Raw genomic sequence first — 23149 nt, forward strand, 5'->3', positions numbered from 1 at the left:
TTCAGGGGTAAATGGGCTCGTTCTCCTAGATGTTCGTTACTCAAAGATGGACTCTTCGTTATTCCTGCAATTTACCCAGGACTCTGGTCCCGCAGGCTTTAAATGTCATTTCAAAATCCCGTCCCACAGATCCCTTCTGTAGGACCAATGAAAAGCAATTAAAAAACCCAAGTGTATTAAATTACTGTAGAGAGTGCTGCACTTCTGCTGACAAATACTCAAGGTCTGCAAATCAGAGGAGGCAGAAAACACCTCGGGTATCCGATCTTTAAGATACAGTTGAGACAGCTCTTTTTTTTTTGCAAACATTTTTGTGAAACAAGTGTGAGCCTTTTATTAATACTTTAACATCTGTAATAGCAGTACGTCCTGCAGTTTATCTTTGCCTTTATTGGTTTCTAATGAATATTACAAATACACAATATTTTTCAACATGTAATTTGATTGCTGTTTGTCCAACAGAAAAGATACTGTCCAAAATAATCAGTTTTTGTCAAAAGACAATAATATTTGAGGCAGAAATATTCTTAAGAGGGGAGACCATTCACTGTTTTAACCTCCAAGTGAGACGTTTCCTTACTGGTGGTTATGGCTCCGTCATTTCTGGTAAAACTTCTTTTTGAGTTCCCTATTTCTCTTTCTTGTTTTAGAAACACAGGAAAAAAAAATGTTGAGAGAGATCTGGATCCTCATGTCCAACTCCGTACCACCATAGACAGTCATATTACGTATTTTCTTTTCTAGCTCCGTCTTGAAATGAGTTAGTTTTATTCCCCTCCCTCCTGCGATGCTCTGAATTCATTACTATCTCATCAGACAAAAAGATGGTAACTTGCCTGGCATCTGATTCTTGTGTCAATGTTGTCCTTTAATTTAAACAGCTCTTTTTGTTTCCTGTTATTTATCCCAACGGTGCGCTACCAGAGAAAAATAAATAAACAAATAAACCAACCCACCCATATTCCTGCTCATCTTTGGCACTGTTGGTGGAACAAGGAAAGCCTGTTTGTGTTTGCTTGGCAAAGAGGAGCTTTGCAGTTTCCTCTGACAAGGTCAGCTCTTCTCCGTGTGTGCAAAGGTTTCAATTCATTTTTCTTGACTGTGTATGACCAAAGAGCCTAACAGATGTGTTGGGCTTTTTTTTTCCCCCCAATGCTTTATAAATACTTTTTTAGCTCTACTAGAAATATGTCAACTGGCCTGTCCTAGGAGAAGTTTTGCTTTTTTCCCCCCTCTACTGAGTCCTGGTTATCCTACAAAAGGCAAATGCCCCTGGTCCTTCTCTTCTCTTTTGCTGAAACGTTGAAACAGCAGAAATTGTAGAATTTATCCCTGTGGTGCATGATTTTGCACTGCATACTATTAAACACCAGCCAATTTTTATCACTCTGTATGTCCAAGTTATTCATTGCTTCCTGTCTAATAGTTCCGTCCTCCTCCATGTCCCCCGTGCCTCCCACAGCCCATCAGCTGTCCTTCTCAGTAGGGCGCTGTTTCAACGCTTTCGTCGTGTCCTTGCCAGTGCATCCGTGCAGTTTTGATACAAACTCCTTAGTTTGGCTTGTTTCCGATGTGGCACCGTAGTAAACTCTTTAGGCGAAGCCTGGAAATCTTGGATCTGTGCTGACAGTTGGTCTGGCCGGGGCAAGGTACCTTTGGGAAAGCCATGCCTACTTCCCTATCTTGTTATTCCCTCGAAATCTTTAGGCCGTTGCTTTCCCTTCCCTGTGCAGTCCTATATGTACGCGGGGGATGGAGGGATAGAGGTGAGTGGGGGAGGGGGGTGCGGAAAGCGACCGTTGGGCTCCCCCCGCCGCCACCTGCGAGGGGGAGGCTGCGGGGCGAGCCCCCGGAGGCGGCGGGAGGCCGGTGACGGCTCGGTGGCGGGGGCGGCCGTTCCCCGGCCTCTTCCCCACCCCGATCCCCGCCGCGCTCCCGGGCCGAGCGCCCGGCGGCCCGAACGGCGGCCAAACCCGCCCCCGCTCCCCCGCGGCAGGAGGGCTGAGGCGGCGGCTCCCAGTGTAGACTGGAGAAGGGTGTCCCAGTCCATACCGGAAAAGGACAGGGGCTCCCAGTACGGACTGGGAAGGGATCACAGCTCCTAGTCCATACCAGGAAGGGGCCGTCTGCTCCCAGTATGAACTGGGAAGCTCACAATACGGACTGGGAAGGGGTGGGGGTCTCCATTGTGGTGCGGGAAGGGAAGGTCCCCGGACGCCTGGGTCCCCCAGCTTGATCGGGGTGGGAGGGGCCAGTACTGGGATCTTCCCAGTGCCCCCAAGTCCCTCCCAGTATCCCCAGTTTCAGCCCCGTCGCTGACTGCGCTGGCTGAGGCTGCTCTCAGTTCTCCCTCTCATTCCTCCCAGTTACCCCAGTCCCCCTCCCAGTCACCGAAGTCCCCTCCCAGTGCCTCCCATTTCTTCCCAGTATCCGCAGTTTCATCCCCGTCGCTGCCTGCCGCTCTCCGGCGGGGGCGGCCGTTACCGGTGCCACCGCCTCGCGCCCCGCCCGCCGGTTCCCTCACGGCGGTGGGGCGGGGGAGAAGGGGGCGGGGCGAGGCGGGCGGCGCGTCCATAAAGGGCGGGCGCGGGGGGCAAGGGTGGGCGCGCGCGCGCGAGGCTGGCGCCGTTGTTTCGGGGGTGCGCGGGCGCGGCTGAGGTGAGCGGCGGCGACCGGGACGGGACGGGACGGGACGGGACGGGACGCGGGGAGGGGGGAAGAGACGCAGGGTCGGGGGTCCGGTCCGGGCGGGATCGCTTACGTGAAGGAATCTCTTCGAGGCAGAAGCGCTTAGTAACGCTTTTTGGAGTTGCTGTCGTTGTTATTGATAGCGGTTTAACGGCGAGTGTTCCGTGTGCCCCTAAACCCCCACCCAGGTGAGGGCGGGCCCCCAAGCCGGCGGGTGCGCCGTAGGCGTTTGCCCCTCAGGGCGCAGTAAAGCGCGCTCAGCTTCCCCTCTCCAGAGAAAACGCCTGGAAAAAGGAAGCCGAGCCTCCCCGGCCGGGGTTTGAAGGGGACTTGTGGCAAAGGGGGTGCCGCAGGTGCGGTCGCATGAACTTTTTTTAGGTGTCGTGTCAAATTATACGTCTGGGAGGGAAATCTCCATGTACTTCATCATGACAAAGGTGAAGGTGTGTTGTCCCTGCTGCTTCTGCCTCTGATTTGAGGCTTGCGTCCAAGTGAAGGACAGCACTCTTTCCTCTTAGTATTAAAGATAGATAGTGCCTATCTCGTCTTCAGAGCTGTTTTCTTCCCAGTGAGTGAGCATCTTCAGGTGTTAGATCTTCTTGTGATAGAAAATCTTATAGAAACAAGATCTATCTTGTGATAGAAACAAGAGGTGTGCTAACTGCTAGCATCCCAAGTATATTAAAGTCGTTAGGATCCTGTTCTCGCTAATATAAATCTTGCAGAGTAGGCAAACACATGAGTGATTTAGGGGTGTGAGACTTCATAGGCTGACAGCCTGAGCATTAAACCTCCACCAAACTGGAAATTAAATACTTCATCTTCCCCCTGCAAGGGCAGCAATACAGGTTGTTTTCCTAGATGTTCTCTTTGGTTCACCAAGCAGAACCAAGTGTGTGTGGGAGGGCTGGGAAGCACTGTTCCTAGTCCTTTCTGTTGCTCGGTGGGCTGCCCGTGTTTTCTTAGCTGCTGGGAAGGCTACAAATGGGAGGGAGGAGAGGGAATGCCTTCAGAGGTGGTAGCTTAAAACACTTGCACCTTAAACTAGAAGTTATAAAAGACTCTTTATGTTCTTTAGTGATCTGAGGATTTAATGGAAATATAGTGGTTTTAAGATGAAAATGTACTTGAATGTGTTCGAAGTGCTTCAGGGCAACTGCTGGCAGGTTTGATGCCTCTGGTTTTATGCTGCACTGCAGCCTTAAGGGCAGAGTTTGAAGAACCCCTTGGTTTGTCCTGGACTACTCATGTTGCGAATCACAGGTCTGTTTCCTGCCTGTTGGAGCTGATGTGACCCACAGCAGCAAAGCTTGTAACACAACAGCTCATGCTCAAGGGCAGAAGTTGCTTCCCCAGGAGCATTTTTACCTGAATGCATATTTGATCTAGGATTTGACTGCCTTCTGTAGAGGAGGTGACAGGTCAAATGAGCTATTCAAAAACTAAAAGCTAGAAGAGGATAGGCGTGAAATGACAATAGCTGCTCTTTGAATCTTGCTTAAAAATTGTTCTGTGTACTATGTTGATGAATGTTAGGAAACAGTATGGTTGGGTTTTAAATGACTCCTGGTAGGCAAGAGTTAACTACCCTAAGTCTGACTAGTCTGACCTTGGCAGCTGCAGTCTTCACAAGTATTTGGGGCAGAAGGTGAGTCCTCAATTAGTCTGTAGCTGTCAGGAAGCACCTGGCCACAATAGAAACCTGGAACACTTAAAAAGAGAAAAGTGTATTAATACCATTTGGAGTTGTGTGACTGTAGAACATATGTAAGTATCTGCATACTTCAAAACACAAGCCACTTGAGCACAAGAGAATGATCTGGTCAGCTGTGACAAGACTCTTTAAAAAGTGCAGAAGTTCAGATGAGGCTATGAGCAAGTCTCATCAGTGAGGTTTTTAAGTCCTGTGTTAAAGCATAAAGCTAACATGATGTGTGCCTTAACCTTGTCTGAGTGTATGCTTGCTTTTACAAGCTTGTTTGCCCTCCAAAAACAAGCAAAAGGTCGAGGCAAGCATAAATATTTCCAAAAAGGTAGTTTGATTATGCAGTGTGTCTGAAGAGTAAAAAGTTGCTTATGAACACAGGAGCACAAATTGAATAGTTGTGTTATCTGACTTTGTAGCTGAAATTCTGTCCAGGATGCTGAAGTGCTGGAGCTTTTTGGAGGAGCAAGGTGTACTTAGCCCTTATCCTATGAGTGGTAGATGCTGGATGGTTAAGGAGAGACTTTTATGAAAAGGAAGAGATCTTGTGTCTCTGGCATAATTAAAGTGTTTTCAGTGGACTGGATCTCTAAGCCCTGAAACTAACACCTGAGTGTCTTCCACTGTTGTGCCAGTTGGAGGGAGCAGTTTGAGCTCCATGTATAATGAAACAAGTTCAAAGCTTAACTTTCGGAAGTGCTTTGCACTTGTGGCTCCTCTGGCTTCAGCTGGTGTTGCAGATGATCTTTAACTTAGGTAAAGCTTATCTTTAAAATTATTGTCTTTGATAATTTCCCTTTGACACAAACTGCTTTGCTGAAGTACTTAACTCTACCTCACTAAAAAAATTTTGTGCCTGAAGCAGTAGAGAAGCTGAGTATCACTTCAGGTGAAAGGCTTGCTGATAATCATTAGTACATAGAATTTTCTTTCTAGTGTGTGTGTAGACAGAAAAGCAGAGCATAGGATATATCTAGGAAGCATAAACAGAAAGTCTGACTTGTGGTTTTTTTTAATTCCATCTCCCTGCAGTTTCTTTGGAGAAGAAAAATCTTAAGATGGCAGACAAAGGAAGTAACACAGACTGCATGTCATGCAGTGTACTGAACTGGGAGCAGGTCAGCCGTCTGCACGAGGTTCTTACAGAGGTGGTTCCGATCCATGGACGAGGTAACTTCCCCACACTGAAGATAACTCTGAAGGACATTGTTCAGACTGTTCGGAATAGGCTGAGTGAAGCGGGCATTGTGGTACATGATGTCCGTCTGAATGGCTCTGCAGCTGGTCATGTCCTGGTCAAGGACAATGGGCTGGGATGCAAAGACCTGGATCTCATTTTTCAAGTTTCTCTTCCAAGCGAGGCAGAGTTTCAGTTAGTTCGAGATGTGGTGTTGCGATCCCTCTTGAATTTCTTGCCAGAAGGAGTAAGCAAGCTAAAAATCAGTCCAGTAACACTGAAAGAAGCCTACATCCAGAAACTAGTAAAAGTGTACACGGAGTCTGACCGCTGGAGCTTGATATCACTTTCCAACAAACATGGCAGGAATGTGGAGCTGAAGTTTGTAGACTGTATAAGGCGACAGTTTGAGTTCAGTGTGGACTCTTTCCAAATCATACTGGACTCCCTGCTCTTTTATTATGACTACTCAGAAACCCCCATGTCGGAGCACTTCCATCCAACTGTGATTGGGGAGAGCATGTATGGAGACTTTGAAGCAGCTTTTGATCACCTCCAGAACAAGCTGATAGCTACCAAAAATCCTGAAGAGATCCGAGGTGGTGGGCTTCTGAAGTACAGTAACCTCCTAGTACGGGACTTCAGGCCCATGGATAAGGATGAGATCAAAACATTAGAGCGCTACATGTGCTCCCGATTCTTCATAGACTTCCCAGACATCCTGGATCAGCAGCGCAAACTAGAGACCTACCTCCAGAACCACTTCTCCAAAGAAGAAAGGAGCAAATATGACTACCTCATGATTCTGCGCAGGGTGGTGAATGAGAGCACAGTCTGTCTAATGGGACATGAGCGAAGGCAGACTCTCAACTTAATTTCTCTGCTAGCTCTCAAAGTTCTGGCAGAACAAAACATCATCCCTAATGCCACTAATGTTACCTGTTATTACCAGCCAGCACCTTATGTTAGTGATGTAAACTTCAGCAACTACTATCTTGCAAATGCTCCTCTGCCATACAGCCAGTCCTACCCCACTTGGTTGCCTTGCAATTGATTGTTTCTCTTGAATGGAGGCTACTGAAGGCCAAGATGCTGAGTGTATATAGACAAGAAATTAACTGTCAGTTGGAGGTTTTCTAATGGAAGCATGACTGCATTGGACTGTCCATTTCCTGGTGTGCAGTAGGACTATGCAACCAGGTGACCTGCTATGAACCTTTCAGTATATCTCTACAAATGCCAAGAAGCCTTATTATCTCTTCATTAGGAGAAGAGAAACAGCAGACAAATGTTAAGAGGAGTAGTTACAAAACTCTGTACTAGTTCTGGAAGTGGCTATTAACATGATCTAAGTGGAGTATTCAGTAAACTGGGTTAGTAAATAGAGGAAAGACTGTAAAATATCTTAGGTGGAGCAGAAGCCACTCTTGGAATAGCAGCAAGACTCTGCTTTCTATTGCCTAACCTCATTACTCTATACTTCCTCAGTTCAAGTTCTGGCCAACTTTCTATTGAACCAATTGTGCAAGCGTGGGCTCGTGTCATGCTTGGGCTGCTTTTACTTTCTGCCTGTATAGAACTGGTAACAGTACAGATACTGCCTACCTTTTAGAGGGCCTAAATGTTGTTCCCTGTAGTACCTAGAAATATATGCTCCGGCTTCAAGTTTAAGATTAATTTCTTGCAAGTTGAAGATGGATTATTAAGTCTGTCTCTAAGGCATAAGCTGTCTAAGTTTTTCCTTGAATACAAAAATTTGGAAGGTGGCATCTCTAAACATGCACCAAAACACAATCTAAAACTTGCTAATGTGAAAAGTCCTTGAAATGAGAAACTGAAGTCTTAAATAGAATTGGAACGACAGTTTGAATAGTTAGGGTGGAAAAATACTGTTAAGTCCAGGCTCAAAATAAAGCCTTTCCGACTGCATCTTTCAAAACAATTTTTGGCACAGTTGGAAAGTAGCACAGCTCTTACACTGAGGTCTGGCCCAACTTTCTTCCTCACAGGTCCACAGTAAGCAAAAAAAACCAAAACCCCTCCAACAAAAATCCAACCCCAAAAACCTGAACCACTGTAAGTTGCAGGATGATGTGCACTCTTGCCACAGTATAAATTCCTAAAGTGCCTCCTAAAATTAATTTCTTCTTGTACAACTTCAGGCAGGTCCTGAAGGCCTGTGTCTATCACCACTTAAGGGTTGAGCTTACTGGTTTATCACTGTCACCTGGTCACTGCATGAGATGGTATTTTGAGTGGTTAGAGTCAAATTTTTCCTTTTTACTTGTCTTAACCTACACTTGAAGAAGTATATAAACCCTAAGCAGAGCTCTTCGCAGAGGTTGTATGTGGTGAAAGTCTGCCCCTGTCTTCAGAATAGCCTCTGGAAGAGTAAGAACTCCCTTGGAGGTGTGGGGGGCTGACCTTCCTGAAGGGTATGCGCTGAACTTGCTGCTTTGAAATTCCTGTGCTTTATAAGGAAGGTTAAAAATTCACTAGTTATGTATATAGCGGTGTTAGAAACTGGTGTATTAACTGGATGATTATCACTGAATTGCATTAGTAAAATACATATAGCAAATGATCTTGAGTTTCCTTTGCTTAACCAGAGAAGTAGACTAGAAAGGCAAATCTTAGAGCTATTTAATATGTACTGGTGCACTGTTTAAGAATACTTGTTTGCTAAACCTTTTTTAATGACTTCTAGCTGTCTCTGCAAGCTTGTGAGACCAAAGTACCTGATCAAACAAATGACTTAAGTTTAGAAGGTAAAACAGAAAGCAGGTGAAACACCCATGCATGGTTGCTGTTTGAGGTGGAAACAATAGCAGTGTAGCACTTAAATGGCAGTAAAAAAACCTGCCTGTTCCTTGTAGGACCAAAACCTTCTAGTTACGTTGCAAGTTCTCTCACTTCTCATAACTGCTTCATAAAGACTGCCTCAATAGAGCAGCGAGGCTGCCCTTTTGTTCAGAATTCTTCATTTAGCTTGGGAAGGTGGGGAGGGATACAATCCAGAAAGCAGACTGTAGCCAAGCATGCTTTAGCTTAACTTTTTGAATAGTTTTGTAAGCAACTTCAGTAGCAAATGGACAAATAATTTGGTGTCTTCTGTTGTGTGTTTTTTTTTTTTTATTGAAGGCTTCCTGAGTAGTCAGCCAAAGTAGCTAAACTTGAAAGTGAACCCAGCCTTTTTCATTAACTGTGGCTTGGACTTGCTGTAGATTACAGACAAGGCATCTCTCACCCAAGACTGACTATTTGGAAGGCTTTTTAAAAACTAATATGATGCCAGTGTTATCATGTGTGTTAAACTTAGTGCAAGCTTGCTGCTGGAATGCAGACCTAGGCATAACTAACTTCTGCATGCAAGGCAATACTTGGCTTAGTATACAGTGTTACTAGAAAGAAGGAAGTGTTTTGCTTAGGCATTTGTAATTGCTATCGTCTGTTAAATAGATGTTTTTAGACCCAACCTAAGCTATACCCATTGCAGAAGTAAACTGTTGCCTAGAGGGACATGCTTGATTTGCATATCAAATAGCTTAGACTCATGTATCTGTCTTGTGTAGTCTCATGGCTTATCTTTAAAAACTGTTCCTGTGCACCAGCTCATGTGGAAGAAGTAATCAGATGCCAAGGAGGAGTCCTCACAAGCTTCAGACAGACTTATATTTTACTAGTCTTTGAATGCCTTGGCTGCTGAATATCAGGCCAGGTGCATCTAATGGAAAAGGAAGTGATAGAAAAAAGGGTCTAACAGATTCCTACTGAGATGGAGCTATGGAGAATTTAAGTTTCCTGCCATAAATATTTTGCTTTTGGTAAGGTAGCTTGTTGCTGAGTCCTCTAAGGAAACTTTATGTTGAATGGCTGCTCCATGAACCGCTGGCTTCCTGGGTTTAAGCTTTGCAGGACTGCTGTGTTTCCTATCCCTCAGGTTTATGGTGGCCCTTGTAGCGCTTATTCTCATGTTACTCCTTGCTAAGTAAAAGTTAATAGTGATGACCCTAGGCCAAGTCTAAACTGCCTGCTTGATTGATTCAGTCTCCCTTCAGTACTTAATGATGCCTCTGCAAACCTGCTCTATCCTCTTGCTCACTTGTGTGTCAAGCGGAGGTTAGAGAAAGACTGCTTCACACTATTACCGTAACACATTCCCGCTGGGCAGTGGCATCAAAACAAAGCTGCAGTAACACGAGACTGCACGTCTTGTATCAGTGCATCATTCCTCAGGACTAGGCTTCTAGTAAACTAGATTGTGCAGTTTAAAACAGCTGTTTTCTTCCTGTAGCTCATAAGCTCTGCTGGGCTAAGCCAGTCTGAGGCTAAGCATCTGTTTTCAATATTTATTGCCAAGTCCCCCTTGACTTACTGTTTATTGGTGTGACTTCCTCATTGTAAGATAGGTTATTTTTTTAATTTAATAAAGATGCTGCCAAAGAGACCTAGTAATATACTGGATTTTAGTCACTTTGGTAAAATCCCTATGCTGATCCATGGTCACTGAAAAGTTGTAAGGTAAAGCATACTTCATACTCCCTCAGCTCAAGATTTAATTCTTGCTGTGTTTGTCCTCAGCTAGTTCAGTCAATAGCTAAGCTGGAGGTTGAAGACTACTGCTTGCTTTTGAGTAACCATTTTTCAAAAGGTTCTCACACTTTATTTTAACATTAATATCTTGTCTACAAAGCAGTAGGTAGTATTTAAATCTGGTCCAAATACCTAAAACTTTTTATTGAAATTCAAAGACCCATATTTTGGGACTGAGTTATAGGGTTCAGCATTTGGTATGTTTTGTGCCTAGGCTTTGTGGGTTTCTGATCACTAGAATAACTACTGATGTTGGTAGTGATCTTGGCTTGTCACTATATGAGTGCTTGGGGAAAAAGCATCTTAGACAACTTGGACAGATTGCTTCAGTTAAGCTGTCAGTGTACTGATGATACTTGTTTACTGTCCCCCTCACTCAACTCATTCAGTCAGGGTGCCATAATTGTTAGGCACAGGAATAAACAATAAATTGACCGCAGTCACTGGCAATTTGGTCTAATTTGGGCATTGGGAGAGCCAAATGGATAGTAATACTTCTAGCCTTTGCATATAAGTCTTACTCGACCATTTGTTAAATATGGTGAAGTATATTTCATGTATGTTCTTTAATTTCAATGAAACTAGTTATAAGGTGAGATGCTGGGCTATAGTTGTAGAAGCTTTGGGGGGAATGGCTGGAACACTGGTCTTTCTCACTTGTATTAGAAGAGAAAGCCACTCACTGAAGTGTCTGGATTGGGCTTGTCTCTTTCTGAATAAAATTGCACTTTCTGTTGAAATTTAGAAGGCCTTTTTTCTATTTTTCTCTTATATTATTTTTTTACTATTAAAAGAAGTCAGCTCTTGAAAAGTCTGTCTCATACCTCTTTGGATGAAGTGAGTTTTTTGTTGGTTTTTTGTTTTTTGTTTTTTTTTTTAAGCTGGCAAAACAAGGTACTAGAAATATTTGGATTTGTGATGAGCCCAAATGAGGGATTGGTCACAGTAACTTTGTCTACTGTTCTTCACTGTGGTGTTCACTTGTCATTCTTGGAAATTGGGGTTTGGACCTTAATGATTCTGAAATTCTTGTGCAAATAAACTTAAGCTAAACATTGTTTGCCTCAAATAATTCTTGTGTCTAAACAGTGCTGAAAAAGTATTTGTGGAGCTTATTGGCCAATGTGTGTGCAGGTACACTGAGGAGGGAGAAATAGAGATGGAGTACACAGTGATGCTTGGTTTTTAGATGTTACTGTTATGTTTAGATGTTAGCTCTTCTTCCTTGTGAATGTATACACCTGCCTCAACTTACTGAAAATTAGTCAGTTAAGTGAGGTATGAGTCAGCTTTCACTGACACTATAGTGACAGTTTCTAGAGAACCATCTTTGCAGTCTTGACTATTTCCTGGTCTTGATTTGACTCTAAAACTTGTCGAGGCACAGTCCTATGCCTGTTAGATACAAGTGTCTGGTCTGAGCTGGAGCCTCCCTGTCTGTTCTGTGATGCACTCCAGTTTATAGATGCACCCCCCGCAAACAGGGGCCCTCTGCATAACTCAACTCATGAGCCAAAGAGGTGTGAAACAAAGTCTGCAATTGCTGTTCAAGTTATTTACAGTTTGGAAATCTCTGCTTTCACTCTGTACTAAGAGCTGATGCTTCTACATACCAATGGTCAATAGGACTTGAGCAGGTCAAAGCTAAATAAAAGCTAGGAGCATGTGGCACTCTGCTTGCTGCTCCTCTTGCTCTAGCATCAGAAATCATAGAATTGATAGAGTTGTAAGAGACCTTAAATATTATCTTGTTCCAACCCCCCTGCCATAGGCAGGGGGATATCTTCTCTGGACTAGGTTGCCCCCTGTCCAGCCTTGCCTTGAACACTTCCAGGGACGGGGCATCCACAACTTCTCTGGGCAACCTCTTCCACTGCCTCACTGTCCTCACAGTAAAGAATTTCTTAATATCTAATCTAAATCTCCCCTTTTTCAGTTTAAAACCATTAACCTCTTGTCCTGTTGCTTTACTCTCCAATAAAGAGTTTGTCCCCATCTTTTCTGTAGGCCCCCTTGAGGTACTGGAAGGCTGCTATAAGGTCTTCATGGAGCATTCTTTTCTCCAGGATGACCAACCCCAATTCTCTCAGCCTGTCTTCATAGGGGAGGGGCTCCACCCCTCTGATTATCTTTGTGACCCTCCTCTGGACCTACTCCAGTAGGTCCACGTCCTTCTTATGTTGGGGGCCCCAGAGCTGGATGCAGTACTCCAGATGGGGTCTCACCAGAGTAGAGGGGCAGAATCACCTTCCTTGACCTGCTGGCCATGCTTCTTTTGATGCAGCTCGGGATGATGTTGGCTTTGTGGGCTGCAAGTGCACATTGCTTGGTCATGTTGAACTTCTCACCAACCAACGCTCCCGAGTCCTTCTCCTCAGGGCTGCTCTCAATCCGTTCTCCACCCAGCCTGTATTTCTGCTTGGCGATGTCCCAACCCACACGCAGGACCTTGCACTTGGCCTTGTTAAACTTTGTGAGGTTTACATGGGCCCACGTCTCAAGCCTGTCCAGGTCCCTCTGGACAGCATCCCTTCCATCTAGTGTGTGAACTGCACCACGCAGGTTGGTGGTGTTGACAAACTTGCTGAGGCTGCACTCAATCCCAGTGTCCATGTTGCTGACAAAGATGTTAAACAGAACCAGACCCAGTACTGACCCCTGAGGAATGCTACTTGTCACTGGTTGCCACTTAGACACCAAGCTGTTGGCCGCAACTCTTTGAATGTGGCTATCCGGCCAATTTTTTATCCACAGAGTGGTCTATCCATCATCCCGGTCTCTCCAATTTAGAGATCTGGATGTAGTGCGGGGCAGCGTCAAATGCTTTGCATATTCATAAGGACTGTACACATTCATAAATGGACTGCAAAAAGCGTGCTTGCTTCTAGTCCTCTTCAGAGCTCAGACAAGCTCTAGCCTGTCAGATAAGCAATGCTGGAGAAATTCCAGTCTTCAGGACCTTGTGGCACCTGCAGTGGAAACTTCAGAGATTAGCAGAGGCAGTGATTCCATGGAAGTAATCATGAAGCTTGTATAGTCCCTTTTCAAGATGTAGTTGCTCCCCTCTGAACTTACATGGAGACCTGATAATGCAGCTGGTCAGCATAAACCATCTGCTTGTCACCTGAAACTCCCTACATCAACTCCTCAGTTTGTCTCATCATAAAAGCTTCAGAGTTATTTTGGGTAACATCCTTAAGTTTCTAGAATACCAAACTTAGATCTGCAGGGTTTGATACTGAAACAGCAAAACAGCTATGCTTAAGCAAGTGGCAGTATGTACTCTTTCAGTTCCATAAGGAACTTAAATAATGGTAAAAATTGAGAGGAACTAAAGAAAGATGTTCTTACTCTATCGCTGTTGTATTGCTAGTGAAAATTCAACTGTAAGTGCACTGTTCTGGTGTGCTGCTGGAAGCCAGCCTTCTCCATGCTGTGCAAGATGAACTCAGTCCTGTGATGGGGGAGTGAGAGGCATTGGGCAAATGGTACTCTAAAATGTTGCCATTGTTCTGGCAGATGCACCTATTTACCTGCTTTCTTCCGTGATGGAATATGGCATATTTGATATTTTTGAAATCAGAGTACTCAATGTGCCCTTACAGAGGCAGAGTAGATGCTCCTGTGAGAGAAACAAAGGTTTCTTTGCACGCCTGCTTATTTTGAATATTGCTTACTATGTGTTTAATGCACTAACATGCTAACTACCCGAAGTTGCTATTATTAGCAGTAAAATAGGGTTTGTGTTTATCCAGCGACTTAAAAGGGAGACTTATCAAAGGGTGTAATATTAATATGTCACTTGAGTGTGGGTGTTAGACATAGAGATTGTGTTTTGATGCAGTAGCAGTGCTGTAATCTGTTCTGCTTCATCTCAACAAGAAAACAGAACTCCGTATCCTATAGGCAAGACTGCCCGGTGAAGGGAGCAGTTAACCTGCCAAACCTTAGTAATTTTCCTAGGAAGAAAAAGTTGAGTCATCATGCTGGAAAAAGAGAGTCTTGCCAAGAACTGTGTGCAAAGCAGCTGCTAGATACTAAACTGGTGGTTCACACACACGTTAAGGAAAGCTATACTACCTACTCCAGTGTTATCGCGTTGACTCTGGGCTGGGTGGTTTAGTAAACCCACAGGAACTAGTGGTCTAGGCTGGCTTATCCATCAAAATACTGTGCTGAGTCTTCATCACTGATAAGTAGAGCAGGAGACAATCCATGACTGCTTCACTGTTTGGAGAATGGAGAAGTGCAAACTCTTGGAGAGGTCTGGACAAGACAGAGCACAAGGAAGCTGGCCAGTCTAATCTAATCCATAGTGATAGCCCCCCTGTCACTGATAAACCCCTTTAGGCAGCCTGCATACTTCAGGAGACCCCCAACAAACGTCCAAGGCCTGAACTGCTTTGGGGAAATAATCTGTCCCTACGTGTTCCCAGCGGGCAAGTGACAATTTGGTGCCGTAGAGGTGGTCTCACTGCCAAAGCTGGAAAATTTCCCTGCTGATGTTAGGTGGTTTATTGTGGTCTGTGTTTCAGCATGTGAGTGACGTAATCAGGCAATTCATGGGCTCTTATACCCCTGAAACATACGTTAACATCATTCTACCTGTTCATGTAGGAAACCTGCTTCAGAAAAGTGTGCTACTGAGGGATTATACTGATTGCACCTCAAGCAAAGGGAAAATTGTCTCCCCTGCAAGAGAATGGATCCAGTCACTGTCCTCATGCAGCAGTTCGTCTCAGTGTGTCGGATGTGTGGCACACAAATTGCACCCACAGGCTAGTCCCTTTGTGGATGTCCTTCTCGCTTCAGAATTGACCATCCACCTGCAACAATTGCCTTCTCTACTCCCTCTCTATCGCTTACCTCAATAACTTATTCTGAAAGCTATATCTCAGTGTGCCTCACAGAAAATTATTCAATCTTGCCCTAAAAGTGCTCAGTAGTGGCAATTCGTCGTGTACTTGGAGAATCTGTTCTAATATTTGATTGTGGTCATTGCTGAGAAATTCATTTACATTTCCACATTGGTCTTTGAACTGCATCTTCAAGCTGTGGATTGCTGCACCCTTATCAACAAGGCTGAAAAGTCCCAGACTGTCTCATGATATCCACTGATCCCTTCAGCTCTTGGATGAACTGCGGAAAATGAGCGCTTGAAGCTTTATGTTGTATATATTGGATGCAGAAGCTGGAAACCTTTTCTTCTGGAACTTCATTGTTCCTGTGCATCTCATGACCCAGCACCAGTTGCTGGCCCAGTGCTCTACGTACCATGGATAAAAACTAGTGCTAAGATTTCCTCTCAGTTTTTTGATATTTGTGTCCACAAACCGTGCCCACTGTTTTTGCCATGGCAATATGGCATGCTGAATGCTCATGCCAAGTCGGTTATTCACGGTGATATCAAAGTCCGTCTGCTGCTTCTTGAGGCAGCCTCTCCCATCTGGTGTCAACAACATCTGTGCTCCTGGTTTCCAGATGTAGTATTTTGCATTTGGTGGTATTAGAAAAACATTTTGCCTGAATCCTGTGGGCAAATAGTCACAATGTTGATGGACGGAGTAACTTGTCTTCTTCACTATTTATTATCGTATTGCCTTAAGTGTTGTGTGGTGTCTGGAGATCACAGAAGTACTCAGAGTTTTGCGTTGTTCTTGCATACTGAAGGGTACACAAGGTTGTTGGGGGCACTTTGAAACCTGCAGGTGTTTTAAAACCAGCGTCAGCACAAAGTCCACAAAGGTACTGGACGCAGGCTATTTTGGGAATATTTTTCCCCCTGCAAATACAGGACAGAGAGAGCAGAGAAGGCTTGACAGCAATTCCTCCGTCCTTTCCTCTGCACCCCCATGTCTAAAACACTGTGGTGACAAGTATCCCTGGGGCACAAGTTCACAACATGACTGAAGTGAAGAACTCCATGTTTCTGCTCTTGCCATCGCATCTGTTAGTCATCACAATCATCTGCCTGTCTGTTTTACTGCTCATGTGGGGCTCCCCAAATGTTGTGCAGCCCTGACTAATTGCCAGGACTGATGTAGCTCTCTAGACTTTATGAGCTCCCTTCCACTTTCTCTTCCTGGGCAGCTTTTCTTAAGAACAGGGGAAAGTAAGTTATTTTGGGGAAGAGAGCCTGCCATCAATCCCACCGCCCAAATTCCCTGCGACACTGGTGGGAGTTCGTCAAATGCTACGAGGGATTTGCTAATAGCCTGGCAGACCCGAGTGGCTATGGCTCCTGTGTTATAGCAGTCCGGCTGCCCAGCTGCGCTGGAGTATGTTTCCACAGCTCTGTTCGATCGGTGGGAGCAACGCGTGCAGATGGGGCTCAGCCTCTGGCAGCAAATTCATGGAGTTACTCCAGAGAAGTGCTGCTCATGAAACACGGCATCTGTTTTGGAGCAGAGGAAACTCTGAATGTGGAGTAATATTCCAGCTAAGTCTCTGCATGCTTCAAATAGGTGATTAGCCTCCTTCCTTGCAGCATTTCTCTGATAGAAGGAGGATTCCTATTTACTACCATTTCCTGGACCAAAAAAATGAGCCCTGAAGAGGGGAAAGCAGCACACTTAGGTAACACAGGGACTTGCTGGCAGGGCCAGGAGTAGGTATTTTGGAAGCCCTGCGTATTGGTGGGGTGGGAAGGGAAGGGGAGGGGTGAATGGTACTGGGACATTTCAGAAATCGAATAGAAGGGTGCGGGTGTTTAAATAACCACACAGATGAACTGGGGAACCGCAGTTTTGAAGTACCATCTTCTCACAGTCATGTCCGATTTAAAACTGCAGCAGCGTGCCAGCAGAACTTGCAGAGGGGCTGTGTTATACCCATGTTTAAGATGCTCTATACATGTAATTTGTAACTTCTTGCAATACCCAATTGCAATAGAAAATAACGGGGGTAAACCTACTGTTCTGTTACCGTGTGTTACACCCATGGCTCTCCTCAGCAGTTATGGTGCGAAGTCTGGCCTTTGGTATTTTCAGCCATATTTTTGTTGTCTGGTTAGAAATCCAGGATTGGTGTATGAGTACAATTGCAGCTATGGTCAGGAGTTTCAGTTGACCAGAACTTGAATTTTTGTTTTAGTTGAAATACCAGTTGGAAACATAGATTTAGTTAAAAAAATGAAATATCTTTCATAAATAAGAGTTCGTTAACTAGCAATGTGATATTTGACAGAAGCGGTCTTGCCTTTAACTGTAAAACTGCTTGTGATGTTACGACTTTTAATTCCAGAACAGCAGCTTTTACTTTGAAGGCACTTACTATCTGATTACTGGTTTGACTTACTGCTAATAAAGAATAGATGAGTAGCGAAAGGGGCTACAGTTCATCTCAGGAATCCTTTGACCGACTTGCAGTATTATAACACCAGCTCATTTTCAGAGAGTTTATGTCCACTGCTGGCAAACCCTCCAGATCACAGACTTCACGGAAAAGTAGTAGCAGTACTGCTGTAATCCATTATATTGGTCTGTATTTGAAAAAGAGAAAAACCATAGAAAAAAGCAATTTAAACCTGGTTTCTTTATGATGACTGATCTGGACTGTTTTAGGCATGCTTGATAGATTACAAGCAATGTTTGATTTATAAGAGGGACCGTCTCAGAGGAGGCTATTCATTGCTATATGTATTACATTGTAATATGTCGCAAATAGGCTGCAGTGTAATAGCACTGGCTCGTGGAACTGTTTGAAACAGCCTGACGTAAACGGCTCCATTTTATACCCATTGAAGTGACATTGCTTTTAAAAATGACATCAGAGGACTGAGAAACTTGTAGAAAGACGTTTTAAGGTTCGGGTGGCCAGGGCTGTCTGGAAGCTGGTGGTGCCTGCTCTGCATCTTGAGGAGAGGATTTCTGTGCACGGGCCATTTCAGAGAGCACCCTGGGGCACTCAGCGCTGAGCAGCAGCGTGGGGCCCTTCAGTCTCCTGCTGTATTCACTGCATAGTGATGTGAATTGAGCATCAAGTTAAATCTTACCTCAACGACATGAATTAAGCGGCACATTAAACCTTACCTCCAAATTTACTCGGGCTCCACAGCAACCTAACATCCTTTTTTTATTTTTCCAGTGGTTTAATTTCCTTTTTATTTCCGTAGCAATGGATTCTTGAGAATCCAGACATGCCGGAGCGCTGGCACATTACCTAGGCTTTAACCAAATCTTCATTCTCACAGTACAGAGTTAGCAGAGGACTGAAGCACTGAGAAAATAAGGTGTAAATATTGTATAAATGTTGTAAACAATCGTGTAAAGAACAGTTATTTAAAGCTCAAAGGACTCTCATTATGGAAAATATTTTTAAAGAACCAGCATCTTACTTTTATTACATAGTTATCATTTTATTTTTTCTTTGGGTAGGTGCCAGTTGTACCCTGGCTCCCAGATTATCACCTGGAGATTCTGGTCGTTGGTGATGAATGTGGCAAAATGTAGGTACGACCGTTATTCAGGCCTATGTTTTGCTTCTTATGCTCCACTGTGAAGCCCGTTTTTTCTTTAGAAAAATCATGGTGAAATATTGCACAGGCTCACAGCAATATTTTGCTTTCATGAAAGATCATTTCTATAAATTCTTTTCTAAAAATAAATGCATTGGAGCAAGCCTAAGAGTTTATTTTGGCCGAGGGCTCCTGACATACGGCCACCTAAAATAAGTTGCTGATAGCATTTCATACAGCCTTGTGTCCTGAGCCCAGGGGGTTACTGTGAGACAAGGCAGCCTGTGGTGCTGGTGCCTGGCTGCAAAACCTGTCTGGTGCGTTTTTACTTGTCAACAGTTTGGCCTGGTGCTAGCTGGGGTCCAAACGCAGCCTCTGGTTAGTATTTACGGCATTGCTTCTACAAGGGGCTGGTGCACCCATGCATTGGCTGAGGTCAAAATGGCATGGTGGGTATGAGGTTCAGAAAAGAGAAAAGCTGTTGTTTGTCGTGTCAGGCATACCAGAACAAGCTGTAAGAATGCGATGGTTTATGTGCACGTGCTCTTTGTTGGGAATACATTTTGGAAACCTGTGTCCAGCCTTGTCCTCTCCTGACAAGCTGTGCTGTAGTGTGAGATCACTGGGGTCTAAAATTGTCTATGTCTCTCCTGTGACTAAGAAGAAATGCTGGAACGACTGGCTCAGATATCTACACCACAGACAACTGAAAAAGGTCAAGTAGAGTCTTACCTCAAACTGCCAGAAATCAGACAAAAATACCAGGAATTTTCTTCCCAGCCCACCGAAGGCATTTCTTCCCTTCTTGTGACTCCTTTTTTGTGATGACATCACTGGTCCGTTCTTGCAGGTTGCTTGAGTCCCCTTCTCTGCTCTGTGTGAAGCGGGGTGTTAGCAACTCTTCCAGCCAAAGACCTGCAGGGAGCAGGGTGGAGACATCTCCTGCAGGGAAGACAAATCTTTACATCATCTGTCTTCCACTCTCCCCTGAAGTTGAGTGACCCACTTGTCTCGGCTTTTGTCTTTTCCACGCCTGTGCATGTGCCAGAAATCCCTGCTGCGATGGCAGAAGCAGAGGGTTCAGGGGGAAAAGTCTGACTCAGAGACCAGAGCTCTATCAGAGGAGAATGATTCACATACTTTGAGCCTGTTTAACCCATGCTCTTAATAATTTTTCTCCAATTATCTTTGGTCCACAGTTGGGTGAAGTCATTGTCAGCCCTGTGGACTTCAACAGCTCCCCTGTTTCCAAGTAAAAATGACTCTGCAATTACTCCAAAATGACTCCAAAACATTTAGGAACCAGCAGGAGAAAACCAGTCAGTGCTGAGAAGTGGCTGGTGACCATACAGGTGAGACTAGTTCAGCCAGGAGGGGTTCAGGGGTCTGGAAGCTGGTCTGGAAAGGGATTTCCAAGAAAAAGTCTTCAGGATGTGAGATGGGGTGTTCCTGCTAGTGGTTTGATGTGACATTTCTAAAAGCCTAATACCCCAACAGGAGGGAATCCTGAGTAAAAAAGATGGGAAGAAAACTTTGTGGAGGAAAAAAAATGTTTTCAAATGGGGAAAATTCTTTGAAAATACATTTGATAGCCAAAGAGCTATATTTCACATTCAAGAGAGGTTTTACTGAAAGCCATTGTACTGAACTACAACAAAGGCAGCAAGTAGAAGCAGATATGCAGAATATTAGATATGGGGGGGGGAAAAACAGTAATAGAATCGTTTAGGTTGTAAAAGACCCTTAAGATCATCAAGTCCAACTGTTAACTTTACTCTGCCAACTCCACCATTAAACCATGTCGCTAAGTGCCACGTCTACACATCTTTTAAATACCTCCAGGGGCGGCGACTCAACCACTTCCCTGGGTAGCCTGTTCCAATGCTTGACAATCCTTTCAGTGAATAAATTTTTTCTAATATCCAATCTAAACCTCCCCTGGTGCAACTTGAGGCCATCTTCTCTCATCCTATCGCTTTTTGGGAACTGAGACTGACACCCAACTCATTACAACATCTTTCAGATGGACCATCCTGAATGAAACTGTGACATCTGAGGACCCTCACAAGTGTCTTGGTGGAGGCCAGACTTTCACATGCAAATGGTGTTGGCGCAGTATTTGCTGCCCAGTGTGATGATTCCAGTTTTGAATGTGGCTTGTACAACTGGAAATATTCAAAAGCCATCTGGACATGGTCCTGGGCAACTGGCTCTAGATGGCCCTGCTTGAGCAGGAGCCTTGGATGAGATGATCTCCAGAGGTCCCTTCCAACCTCAACCATCCTGTGATTCTGTGAATCTGGATAGCTCAAACAAGTCACATTGCTAAAGAAGAAGTCTTCCTTTATGATAATGAAAAGGTGATTGTGCACACTTTCTACTTTTTACATGGTAGTAAAAAAAAAACACACGGGGAAGTGCTCCTTAGAACAGTTTTATGTGGACAGCTTTAAATAATTACAGCTTTGCAGAAGAGCTTTCTAGAACCATCTTTATACCTGAGAGTCTTTTTTTCTTTTGTTCCTACAGCAAGGTTTCAGTGCTGGGAAAGGGGGAAGGTGAGGCATGATGTGTGTTGGGAGGGGGAGTGTGTTACTGTAGTTCCTTGAATTTCAGTCACCTTGGCCTCAGAACTTAAAACAGTGGTGGACTGCTTGAACTTTTTCTTCTGGTGTCATCTCTCCTCCTCTTCTCACTTCCCTGTCCCACATAGAAGAAACAGGACATGGTAGATCACTGCACTGAGCAATGAGGCTGGTACATGAGAGAGACTTTGCTTTACACGCTTGGCATTCTCTGCCTGCTTGAGAAATAAAATGGATTTGGAGCACAGAAAACCTTGTTCTGAAATGTTGTAAGGCACGAATCTTTGAAAATGCTTCATGTACATGCTATCTGTATTTTAGACTGACACAATGCTTTGGAGAATGTAGCTCAAGGCTGTAAAGGCAGTGTTCCCATTAGGAAATATACATGAAATAATTCGTTCTTGAACTTTTGTCTTCAAAGAGTATTGAAAAGGTTTCTTCCTATGTGTTTAGTGCTATGGGTACTAAATGTCACTGATGATGCAGGCTTTTTTAAAGAGTAAACAAAACAAAGTTATTCATCACTGATGTTCAGATCTGTGATGCTGTCTGTAAAAGGGAACGTATGTCCTGTTATTTAACTCCTGCCCAACTTAGCCAATAAACTTTATCCCCCAAAGTTTCTAAAGCAGTTCCTGCTACCACCAAACCCAGTTCACTTCATCCTAAATAAATATTGCTATTAAGGAAAACTTCTGGCTTTAATTTCTCATTTTGGAGAAACATGGGCTCCACAGGTAAGAGAGAAGAGAGGCAAGCATGTAAAAGCCAATTTTTGGGCTCCGATAAGTCATTCCCCTCTGATTTTGTCTCTGATTAATTGCCTCAATGAACGAGCAGTGACTCATTCTACTTGTGCATGCCTGCTGTGTTCTTTGGGCGAATCCCTGAATCATTTTCTATTAATCCCTGCCACCTTTTATGCACACCACACACCTGTTCAGCAGCTGCATGTGCCTGTTTGGGCCATTGATAAATGGCCCACCCCTGCCATGTGTCTCATTTTATGGTTTGTATTCATTCCCAGAGAGACGCCTGGAAGGACTGTAATGGGAAATGTCTGTAAAGAGGCCGGCTTGTTGAAATCTGTAAAGGCAATTAACTATGTATCCTTGCAGAAGCAGTTTTCTGAAACTCCTCAACCCTTACGCTTTCCCCCTGCTTTTCAGGCTGCTGCAAAGTTCATCAGGGCTCCTTCTCCTTCAGTGGCTAGGGAATTTGGTTTGGAAAACAGACTGAGTATGTCGTGAAGTACACGGAGGACTGGCTTGTAATCATTTTGTACCTTCAGGGCTGGAAGATGACCATACCCCTGAGCTGCTGTGGATTGGAGAAAGTCATGCCTCAAACTCATTTTCCAATGTTAAGTTACAATTTTTGTGGGTTTTTTTTTAATTTTAGGTTTTTTATTGGTTTTTTTTTTTTGGTTTGATGGGGTTTTTCCTGGTTTATTGTTTGTTTGTTTGTTTGTTTCTTTGTTTGGGTTGGTTTGGGGGTTTTTGTGTTTATTTGTGGGGGGGTGGTGATTTCCCCCCCCCCCCCGTCACCCGGCTTCACCCAAGGAGCAGACACTTCCTTTTGGCCGGCGGTGCCCTCCGGTGTCCCGTCCCGCCCCCCGCCAGCGCCCCAGAAAGCCCCGGGACGCGGCGGCGGCGGCGGGCGCTCAGCACCGCGGACAGCGCCCGGTCCTCCCGGCGGGGAAGGCCCCGCCACCCCCCGGGGGTGGGGTATGGAAGGTGTGGGAGGGATGGGGAGAAGGGGGTTTGGGTGTTGTACACATCCTCGAGTTAATTAACTCCCCGAAGAGCTTCCGCTCCTGATGGAGGAATCTCAAAAAAATGAGGCAGAGACGCTGTGGGGATGGTTGGCCGGGGAGGAAGAAGATGGGGAGCTCAGCAAGCTGAGCTGCCATGTTCCTTGTGATCCCGATCTGAATGGAAAGC

General features: G+C 44.6%; 1 protein-coding gene across 1 annotated transcript; it reads left to right on the top strand.

Annotated features, from left to right (window-relative positions):
• Positions 1–2615: 2615 nt before the first annotated feature.
• Positions 2616–11220, top strand: TENT5C (terminal nucleotidyltransferase 5C). Its single transcript, XM_063352735.1, has 2 exons — positions 2616–2658; positions 5426–11220. The coding sequence occupies exon 2, from the start codon at positions 5452–5454 to the stop codon at positions 6622–6624; it is 1173 nt and encodes a 390-aa protein (XP_063208805.1). The 5' UTR covers positions 2616–2658; positions 5426–5451; the 3' UTR covers positions 6625–11220.
• The last annotated feature ends 11929 nt before the right edge of the window (positions 11221–23149 follow it).

The sequence above is a fragment of the Chroicocephalus ridibundus genome, chromosome 1 (genome assembly GCF_963924245.1).
Source record: "Chroicocephalus ridibundus chromosome 1, bChrRid1.1, whole genome shotgun sequence".
NCBI lineage: Eukaryota > Metazoa > Chordata > Aves > Charadriiformes > Laridae > Chroicocephalus > Chroicocephalus ridibundus.

Excerpts from the sequence above, each read along its gene's own strand:
- TENT5C (XM_063352735.1), top strand. The coding sequence starts at position 5,452 with ATGGCAGACAAAGGAAGTAACACAGACTGCATGTCATGCAGTGTACTG.